The sequence below is a fragment of the Micromys minutus genome (assembly GCF_963924665.1).
Source record: "Micromys minutus genome assembly, chromosome: X".
Taxonomy (NCBI): domain Eukaryota; kingdom Metazoa; phylum Chordata; class Mammalia; order Rodentia; family Muridae; genus Micromys; species Micromys minutus.
In genome coordinates this window covers 2,635,821-2,646,628 of record NC_137970.1, presented here as the reverse complement: position 1 = coordinate 2,646,628, position 10,808 = coordinate 2,635,821, and the positions used below count along the sequence as shown (strand labels likewise).

The following is a 10,808-nucleotide window of genomic DNA, read 5'->3' as shown; positions in this document are numbered from 1 at the left end:
AAAGTGTGTATGTGTGTGTTTGTGAGAGAGAGAAAGAGAGAGAATGTGTGTGTGTGTGTGTGTGTGTGTGTGTGTGTGTGTGTGTGTGTGTGTGTGTATGCTTGAGACAAGGGGTTATAATGTAGCCTAACTGGGCTTGAAGCCACCTAGCTATTTCAAATTCACCACTCTGTCTCATAACCTGAATTACTAGTATCATAAATGTATGTCACTACACCAAGCCTTTGGGCAGATTTTCATTTGCATTAATAAGAAAGACAGTTGTCATCTTTAAAAGATATCAAAGAGACTGTTTAAATTTGAGATTGCATAAAATTCTCTTGACTTAAGTACTGAAAATGATTCTTCATGAGGAAGGATGGAGAATCTGGAGGGCTGAGTTTATGAGGTTTTGTTTCCCAAAGGTACCATGGCTGAGGAAACGGGCCCCAGCTGTTCTTGAGCGGCACCAAGGGTCCTTGTACTCCCTCTTTCCTGATCACAGTGTGAAAAAATACTTTGACCAAGTGGACATCTCCAATGGTTTGGATTGGTCCCTGGACCATAAAATCTTCTACTACATTGACAGCCTGTCCTACACGGTGGATGCCTTTGACTATGACCTGCTAACAGGACAGATTTGTATGAACATCTTTATTATTCTTTATAATACCACTGGTATTTTTTAATCTCCTTCAGCCATTGTAAAAATGTCATTATTTGTCAACTAGAGAGGACTTCCTTATCAATATAATGATGATGGCACAGACTTCACTATGAAACTGTGGTTCTCAATACATCTCTAGTCTTGTATTTGAGACTAGGGTTGTATCTGTACTAGACAGTGCAGATAGGCCTTGAATTTCCCTTTCCATTACTAAAAGGTCCTCCCTAGAGAATGAATCCTGGGAAGAGGCACAAAATATACAACAGAATGTGATAAAAGAGGGACGAGTGAGACTTTTGGTTCCTGAGTCTTATTTGATCTTTAGTTAACCATGGGCAAGTATTCAGGGGTAAATGAACAACCCTTGAAATGGAAAAATAGCAGAAAAGTGCTTGCAGGTTGGTTTCATTCCATCAATGTTCTGTAAAATGAGCTGTCACTGGAAACTTCGAGGAAAGGAATTATTTAGAAGAATTTAGAAGGAAGACCTTGAAACTCTTTGATGAAAAGTGCCAGACAGGAAGAGCAAAACCAATCATAAAAATGACTTAAAAAATCACAAGACTTTATGTAGATTTAATCAAGGGAAAGCTATTCCAGTACAGATGCCTTGCTTTGAACTATGCAGTGCTCTTTTTTATGACCATTCTTACCCAATTGCCTTACACATGACTTTAACATTTTCCCATTATACTTCAATCTGACTGCTGGAATGATCTGAGATTTTAGCTGGCTGCTCCTCTGTACTGTTTTTTGAGGTGCTGAGGATCAAACTAATGTCTTTGTGTATGCACTGAGATGCAATTCCAGCACCCCCTCCCTTTGGATGGTCATTGTTTAGACACTGTGGATCTTTAAGCGACCTGTGGATTTTAGAATGTCCTTCCTTTAAGAAGCAAGCTCTTTGAATACTTTTTTCCTTAGTGTTTGTAAAAAGTAAGAAAAGTAAGGTGTCTCCCAAGGTTTTGTGCATGCATTGTTCATATAGTATCATTTAGCTGCCTTACAGATCTTAGACCTTGGTCAAAGCAAGAGTTTGGGGAACTAAGGTAGTGATCTAATCACAGACTGAAGAATGTCTGAGATGAGTTTACCAAGTCTTACTTGAGGTCAGCCTCAGAGAGCTACCTATTGACTCTCTGGCAGTTGATCCTTCAAGGCTAATCCTAACACTAAAGCAGGAGAATGAAGACTCTGAAGACAGCTTGGGCTACACAATAAATACTACAGCCTAGATGTAGGATGAGACTTTGTCTCTAAATAAACCATTCAGCTTTATTTGGTTTAGCAGTAGAGGAATTGTCTGAATTCTATTCCCAGAAAAAAGAAAGAAGAAAAAGGAAAAGAAAGCATTTATATCTTTATAAAGACAAAAAGGAGTGAGTCTACTCCAGATCATGTATTTAAAATCCTTTGTTAAGTGACCAGTATTTATAACCAGCTTGAGAGTATGCTGTTTGTCAGCAATGTGGGACCCACTGTTTGGTCATGTTTTGGTTTTGTTTTTCAACCACAGCCAACCGCAGAATTGTTTACAAGATGGAAAAAGATGAACAAATTCCAGACGGAATGTGCATTGATGCTGAGGGAAAGCTTTGGGTGGCCTGTTACAACGGAGGGAGAGTAATTCGCCTAGATCCTGAGACAGGTAGGCTGGAGGCAAAATAGAAAGTCCCACTCAGTTCAGAAAACACCAGTGCTACACACTATTACTAATACAGTGAGAGCCACATTAATAGTCTTAAAATGAATAATTTTGGAAATAAAGGCAAAAGCTACAACTCCAAATTTATAGTCAAAACTTCTTTTCCTGTGGAAGTAAGTTTCTTTGTCAAAACATCAATTGGTGCTCTCTGTGTTCCCATGTGTCCTCTCTCTCTCTCTCTCTCTCTCTCTCTCTCTCTCTCTCTCTCTCTCTGTCTCTCTCTCTCCCTCCCTCCCTCTCTCTGTCTCTCTCTGTCTGTCTCTCTGTCTCTCTCTGTCTCTCTCTCCCTCCCTCCCTCTCTCTCTGTCTCTCTGTCTCTCTCTGTCTCTCTCTCCCTCCCTCCCTCTCTCTCTGTCTCTCTGTCTCTCTCTGTCTCTCTCTCTCTCTCTCTCTCTCTCTCTCTCTCTCTCTCTCTCTCTCTCTCTCTCTCTCTCTCTGTTTCTGTCTCTCCCTCCCTCCCTCTGTTTCCAGCATTCTCTCCTGCCCATGTGCCTCTACCTCTTTTCCAGGCCCACACTCCTCTCTTCCCCCCAATAAAGCACCTTTATACCAAATACATACATACACACATACATACACACATACATACACACATACATACATAAACTCAATTGTCAGAAAAGGCATATTAGGTTAAGTAAATACATGGATGGGAACTAGGTAATATGGTGGCTTATAAACCTAAGTGTAAGGAAGCTGAAACTCGAGAATGCTGAATTCACTAGGCTACATAGTGAATACTAAGTCATGTCAGGTTCAGACTATATGAACTCCCTTCAAGGGATGAGTTCTGACCTCCACAGTCTCTTAGACCATCCCTATCATCCATGAATGGTCCAGAAATCTCTAGAACTAAATGCTTAATAATGTGTTTGGTGACGTAGGGAAAAGACTTCAAACTGTGAAGTTGCCTGTTGATAAAACAACATCATGCTGCTTTGGAGGGAAGGATTACTCGGAAATGTACGTGACATGTGCCAGGGATGGGATGAGTGCCGAAGGGCTTTTAAGGCAGCCTGATGCCGGTAACATTTTCAAGGTGAGATGGTCTCCTCTGTGTGTGGGGGGGGGTGCATTGTGGAAGGTATTCTGTTAAAAATAATTGATTGGTGCTTTTGCAAACATCTCAAACCTATTTCCATTTATCATGTTAAGCTAGTCACACTGGACTTAATTCTTTCGGTTTTCTTGAATATACGTGATATAAAGTTCAGGATGGTGTGTCTGGCTCACTTCCAGTATTTTAAATTATTTTCATGTTTCAATGGTATCTTGTAACGTCTGATTGTCTTGATGTCCTAAAGAGATGTGCACGTTTTTAACAATTTTTTTTGTGACAGAACAAACACAGATAAAACACACACACACACACACACACACACACACACACACAGTTTGCCTTTGAAAATGCACATGGGAACACTGCTTGTAGTGGTGGACCCCGTAATCTCAGCACCTGAGAATCTGAAGCATGAAGATGGTAAGCTCAAAGCCAGCTTGGGACATATAGCACAGTACTTTCCTTTTTTAAAGTATATGAGCTGGAGAGAGGGCTCAGTGGTTAAGAGCACTGACTGCTCTTCCAGAGGCCCTGAGTTCAATTCCCAGCAACCACATGGTGGCTCACAACCATCTGTAATGGGATCTGATGGCCTCTTCTGGTGTGTCTGAAGACAGCTATAGTGTGTTCATATAATAAATTAGAAAAATCTTTAAAAATTTTTTAAAAAATGAAAAATAGACACACCTTTCTTGGTGGGTGAGAAAATGATAGGAGTAAATTGTTCTACGTCAATGTGCTTGTTTGTTGGACCAGAACTAGCACATTGATTTGCTTATTTATTTTATAATTTGTCAGTTTCACTCTTTTTTTATTCAACAGATAACAGGTCTCGGGGTCAGAGGGATCGCCCCGTATTCCTATGCAGGGTGAGCTGTCAGAAGAAAAAGCTCTGAAGACAACTGAAGAATTAAGGGACAGAAATCAATGAATTTTCAATCGAGGTCTTTTTTTAATGAGCCTGTGATAAATCAATGAATTTTCAATCGAGGTCTTTTTTTAATGAGCCTGTGATATTATAGCACGATTAAGCTTTAATTTACACTTTTGATTGGGTGCTGGGAATAAACCTAGGGCATGGCATATTAATGAAAAACATATAGTAACAGTGAACCTGTCCCTGGATTCCTTTATTTGCAATTTTTAAATGTCAAAGATGTTCCCAGAGAATGACAAGTGGTTTTGACAACATTCTCTAGGCCTTCTATTAAGAACAATCCTGTAGAGATGCAAAAAGGAGTTCGACTATCAATCAGCCTGATGCTTGCAAATGGCTCTGGGGATTGGGATGAAACTGTGTCCACTCTTTTTCTGTGCTCCATACTTGCTGTGTGTAAGGCTTCAAAAAATCAACTTATGGATCATTTATAATGATTATGTGACTTTTCATGTGTGTTATTTTACAAACTAAATGACTGCCAGAAGATGTTATCCAAGCACAGGGGCACGATCTGTGGTTCTAACTGCCACCTAGTGGCTAAACAAATAAATGCATCATATTGCAAAGAATTTTTTTTCCATTGTTTTTGCTTTTACACTTTCTCTCCCCCACCTCCCTCTCCCCTCTTTGTGTGTGTGTGTAAATCAATCAGAGAATAACTTATGGGACTCATCGGTTGGAGGGACTGAACTCAAGTGGAACCTTTATTGGGTAAGCCATTTTCCTTGCTGCTGCTGCTTTTTCTTCCTCTGCTTCTGTTTTTGACATGAACTTTCATGTAGCTCAGGTTGATTTTGAGCTATGTAAAAGACTGGCCTTGAACTCCTGAGTCTCCTGCCTCCATTTCCCAGGTGCTAAGATTACAGATGTGTGCCACCATGCCTATGTTGGAACAAATTTTTAAAGCAACGTTGTTGGCACTATTTGAGAAAAATGCTTGTTCTGTCTGGGGTAGAATGTTCTATAAGTGTCCATTACATTTAGGCGGTTCTTCTGTGTTTCTCTGTCTCTCTCTCTCCTCTGTGAGTGTGTATGTTCATTTGTTCACATATGCATGCAAAAGCACATACATGTACATGTGGAAGCCTGAAATCAAAGTATCAACTGTCTTCCTTGGTCTTTATCCACTTATTCTTTGAGACAGGGTCTCTCGCTAAACCTGGAGCTCATTAATTTACTAAACTAGCTGGTCAATGAGCTCAAGGGCTCTGCCTGTCTCTGCACCCTCAGCATTGAAGTTAACAAGGTGAGATGTATGAGCACACTTAATTTTCACATGGGTACCAGAGATCCAAATTCAAGTCTTCAAGCTTGATGGCACATTATTGACTGAGGCTCCCCAGTTCCTGTCCTTTCCACGATTCTGCCTGCTACTTCTTCTAACCCTGGAAGAAACCTAGGAAACTACAACTATAACTTTTCATTTACCTATTTCTTTACTTGATAGGGATAGTTTTTGATTTGTGGATTTTGGCACTTTGCCATTAGGCTCATACACTTCTAAATTGTATACCTTCTTAGTGAATTTACCCTTCTTCAATATTTACACCTCTTGATCCCTGGTGATGTTTTTGCTCTAAAGTCTAATTTGCCAAGTTTTCTTTTGGTTCATATTTATATATTTTCAATATATTTCAACCTCTTTTGTATGCATGCATGCATGTAGTGCTAGGGCCTTGTGTATACTGAGAGTTCCCAACCACTGAGCCACACCTCCACTGCCTCACCATCTTCCATTTAAAGTTTTATTTTGGTTTATGTATATGCATGTTTCGTCTGTTTATATGTCTATGAACCACATGTATCACTGAATCTTCAGAGGCCAGAAGAGGGCATAGAATTCCTGGAACTACAGGTACAGATAACGGTGAGCCTCTATGTGAGGCTCTATATGAACTTGGATCCTCTTTCAGAGCAGCCCAAGTGCTCTTGAAAATTAAACCACCTTGCCGACTCTTTCTTATTTTAAGCATTAAAAGTTTATTTTGACTCATGGTTCAAGTGACCAATCTATGCGCTAGCTAGTTACATTCTCTCTGCCATAAAGTGCAGAGGCGAGGATACACCGATCCGCTTTTGAGATGCCGGTATCATTATATTTGAAGTGACTTTTTCTCTTAGCATATAGTTTATCATTCTTTTCACCCTTCTGATAGTCTGCATTTTATTTGGTTTATGTAGACCTTTTGTTACTTGGTACAATTATTGATATATTTGGTTTTGTTCTGCCATTTGATCTCTTCTCCCTATTTTCCTGTTTCTTCTTCTTCCCCTTCCTTTCCTTCTTTTGGATTTTCCCCATTGTTCAAGGTTTATTTGGTGTTTTCATTGGCATGACACTTGAGTGGTTAGTTCCATCTTCCTATGCAGATCTTACATTTCACATAATATTGCAATGAATATAATACATAAAATATCCTGTCAAAGATTTATGCACAAGATATGCATATGGACTTACACACTGGAGCCAGGTTATAACTAACTGGGATGTCATTGGCCTAGGCATGTTTGGTGAGAGTGCCCAGCACAGGAATGCAGCAGGCTCACAGGATAATCAAAGTTTGAACACAGTTGTCAGTGTGTCTTGGAGGCAGTGGGACTGTCACACTAAGCAGGTTACCACTACACAAGTGTACCTTAGCAACAGATCTTCCCCAGACCTCATCATAACTGTACTAACCACAGCTGAGATGAGAAGTGTGTGGTTTCCATGGAAACCCTGCTGCAGCCTGGACAGTGAAGGGCTAGGACCCTGGGAAGCCTTTAGAACTGCAGCTCCTCTGGATTCCCAGAGGGTATCTGCAGTCTTCCTCAGAAGGGCCTCTTCCTGAGGAATCAGTGTCACCTTCACAACATCTGAGATTCCAGTTTGTCCCAGGATACACGGGACCCCTTAATCATGGTGGAATTGGGATACAGCAGTCTAAGGTTCTTCATTCTGCTGTCAGCCAAGTACCACAAAGAGGCCAGTGGCCCAGGTGACCTTTCAGCTTGGTCAGCTCATGTGCAGTCAACCCCTGCTGTGAACATCTTTCCACTGCTCCTTATCCACACCAGTGCCCAGTTCTTCAAGGAGATACTGGAAACATTCACACCACTCCAGATGGGCACTCTGGAGTCTCCATGCTCCCCTAGGGCCCATCCATGACAGCTCAGTGGGTGAATTCCTAGCCTTTTTCCCATTAGGCAATGAAACAAAACTGAACCCAGACTGCAACCACTTCCAAAAACACAGCTTTTGGGAAAGAGCCATTGATTTTCCAAGCTACGTAGGTCAAAATGTCCACTGGATTTGAGATAATAAGCAACTTGTAGTGTGGATTGTACTTCACAATGTTGCTAATGATGAACTTGAAGATGGTCACATTTCGATGGACCAAACTGAGTCGGCTCTCCCCCTCTTGTTGGCGGGCCCCACTGTGATAATGACCAGCTTGGAGTTTGCAGTTACACTATAGTCTTTGCTGGAGACAATTTTTGGTGTTTTAAGGAAAAGGCTGCGTACTGGAAATCCATCATCTCTCACTTTAGCTTGTCTTCCATGACACCAACAAGGGCAAGCTCTACCAAGTCCTTCATTAAGATACTGATGGCACAGGCCATGCTAATAGCACCAACTGTTACAACTGTTATCTTGTTCTGGGGGACTTGTTCTTCCTTAAGAAGATTCATAATCAGCTGGTCCTAGAGGGTTGCCATCTTGGCCTTTGAATCTTTTGGGACCGCTAGTGCATGATGGTAGGCAATAATGTGCAGCGAGTGCTCTGGGCTTGATGACAGTGGTTCTAGCCCTTCAATCTCATTTTCAAAAACAGTTTCTTGACTCTTGATTCTAACTTTATCTATCTGGGTTTGTTGTTTTGGTTGTTCTTTTACATTTTTTATGTTTATGGGAATTTTGCCTGAGTAGTGTGTGTGTGTGTGTGTGTGTGTGTGTGTGTGTGTGTGTGTTGGCATTGCATGTATGCCTAGTGCCTGTGGAGTTCAAAACAGAATGTTGAATAACAGTGGGACCGGATTCTTACACAGTTGTGAGCTGATATGTGGATTTTGGGCATCAAAACCTGGTCCTCAAGAAAACCAGCCTCTTAACCATTGTGCCATTTCTCCAAACTTGTATAAATTTTTAATTAGTACCTTATGAATTTTAAATTATAAAGTTAATGTTTCTTGTTTTCTTTTGAGAGAAGGTCTTGCTGTATAATTCTGACTGGTCTAGAACTTAATATGTAGATCAGGCTAGGGTGGCTTCAAACTCATAAAGATCCACCTGCCTCTGCCCCTGAGTGCTGAGATTAAAAGCGATAAAATCCTATGTGGAATGTTGATGTCTGTTTCCATAGGCACTCTACAGAACCAGGTTGAAGCCACATGTTCCTGCAGTTGTGGTTTCAATGTCAATTGCAGTTTTCATAAGCTTTATTCAGGTGTCCTGTGCATGTGCCACCCAGCAGTTAGGCTGGAATTGGATGGAGGTCCAGCTTTAACTCTGTTCTCAATCTGGTATGTTGATAAGGGTTGTCACACACTAGGGACTCCAAAGAGAGCAAAATAACTTCATTGTGAAAACTCAAGAGACCAGGGATATTCTAAGAAGCATAAAACAAGGCATCTCTCCCCAATACAGTTGTCTAGCCTCCTAAGCCACTGACTTCTGCCCATCAAGGTGGGTCAGAGCGCAGTAGAATAGCAGAGGGGCTCTAGGGGCCATGGTGGAGTACTGTGAAAATTCTGAACAATAGACTCAAGAAAAGTGGCTAGTTTAGCCCAACTTCCCTTTATAGTACTTCCAACCTGGAGACCCAGTCTAGTGAGACAGTGACAGAAGCCTCCACCCATGTGTGATGAGCATTAACATCTGCACTATCTGTGTCTTTCCTGGTCAACTGTTGTTCCAGTTTGTTTCTCTATTGCAATAAAATGCCCTAACCAAAGGCAACCGAGTCGAGGAAAGGATTTGATTCATCTTACACTTGCAGATCACAGTCCATCATAAAGGGAAGTCAGGGCAGGAAGTTGAAGTCTGGAATGCTTGAGGTTCCGTTTAGCATTGCCTCTGAGCAGGGAGTGAACTCACAGTCAAGGATACAGCAGAAACAGTGGAGGGACACTGATGACTCACTTTCGGACTCACGCTTAGCTAGCTTTGCTATATAGCCCAGGACAACCTGCCCAGGGAATGACTCGGCCCTCCTACACCAATTAACAATTGACGAAATTCTCCCACAGACATGCCCATGGGCCAGTTGGATCTGGGCAACCCACAATTGAGACTCCCTGCTCAAGTGAGTTTAGCCTGTATCAAGTTGCCAGTTAAGACAACTAGAACGGAGCAAGAGAGTTGTCTTAGTGGTTAAGAATGCTTGCTGCTGGAGCTAGAGAGATGGCTCAACAGCTAACAGCACTGCTCTTCCAGAGGTCCTGAGTTCAATTCCCAGCAACCACATGGTGGCTCACAACCATCTGTAATGAAATCCAGTGCCCTTTTCTGGTGTGTCTGAAGACAACTACAGTGTGTACTCACATACATCAAATAAATAAACAATTTTAAATGCCTGCTGCTCTTGCAGAACTCCCAGGTTCAATTCCCAGTACCCACAGGGTGGCTCAGAAACATCTGTAACTCCAGTCTTGGGGGTCTGATACCCTTTTCTGACCTCCATGGTCAACACAGACACACTGCACATATACACTTGCAACCAAAACACTCTTATACATAAAATAGATAAATCTAAAAGAAAAAAAAAACATTCTTCAAAAATCAGAGAACAACCTTGAGTATTATTCCTCAGGTACCACCCACTTTCTTTTATTTTTTTTAAGGTTTTATTTTTATTTATGTGAGTACACTATATCTGTCTACAGACACACCAGAAGAGGGCATCGGATCCCATTACAGATGGTTGTGAGCCACGATGTGGTTGCTGGGATTTGAACTCAGGACCTCTGGAAGAGCAGTCAGTGCTCTTAATCGCTGAGCCATCTCTCCAGCCCCTTTTATTTTGTTTTAAGGCACTGTCTCTTTTAGAGATTGTTCTTTTGGAGGACCTGGGTTCAATTCCTAGCACCTACATGGTATTTACAACCCTCTGTAACTCCAGTCACAGGAATCCAAGAACCTCTTCTGGCCTCCTCAAACACCAGGCATGAACATGGTGCAAAGATATGCAGGCAAAACACCTGTACATGTAACAATAATAACAAAAGTAATGATTTTGTTACAAAAGGCAAGGTCTCTTGTTGGCCTAGAACTTACCAAGTAGGCTCAGTTGGCTGGGCCCCTGTCTCCAACTTCACAGTGCTGGGATAATAAACACATAGCATGTGTTGCTTTGTAAAGTGAGTTCCGATCCAATTCTGGTCCTTATGCTTCTAAGCCTAGCACTTTACTGAGCTGTCTTCTCAGCAGCTCAGTCTCCTAAAACTGACATCTGCTCGACAGTCAATCACAACCTCT

The 10,808-nt window shown here is 41.6% G+C and overlaps 1 protein-coding gene and 1 pseudogene across 2 annotated transcripts in view; one reads left to right on the top strand and one right to left on the bottom strand.

Annotated features, from left to right (window-relative positions):
- Window positions 1–4,284, top strand: part of RGN (regucalcin) — a gene marked incomplete at both ends in the record, with an annotated part of 10,868 nt that extends 6,584 nt beyond the window's left edge. The window contains 5 exon segments of the mRNA XM_080910027.1: window positions 405–424; window positions 426–621; window positions 2,163–2,294; window positions 3,236–3,390; window positions 4,234–4,284. Coding sequence (XP_080766153.1) covers window positions 405–424; window positions 426–621; window positions 2,163–2,294; window positions 3,236–3,390; window positions 4,234–4,284 — 554 coding nt within the window.
- Window positions 4,285–7,114: 2,830 nt separating this feature from the next.
- Window positions 7,115–8,056, bottom strand: LOC308414388 (L-lactate dehydrogenase A chain-like; annotated as a pseudogene). The gene has a single exon. The product of its transcript is annotated as an L-lactate dehydrogenase A chain-like (transcript).
- Window positions 8,057–10,808: the final 2,752 nt, after the last annotated feature.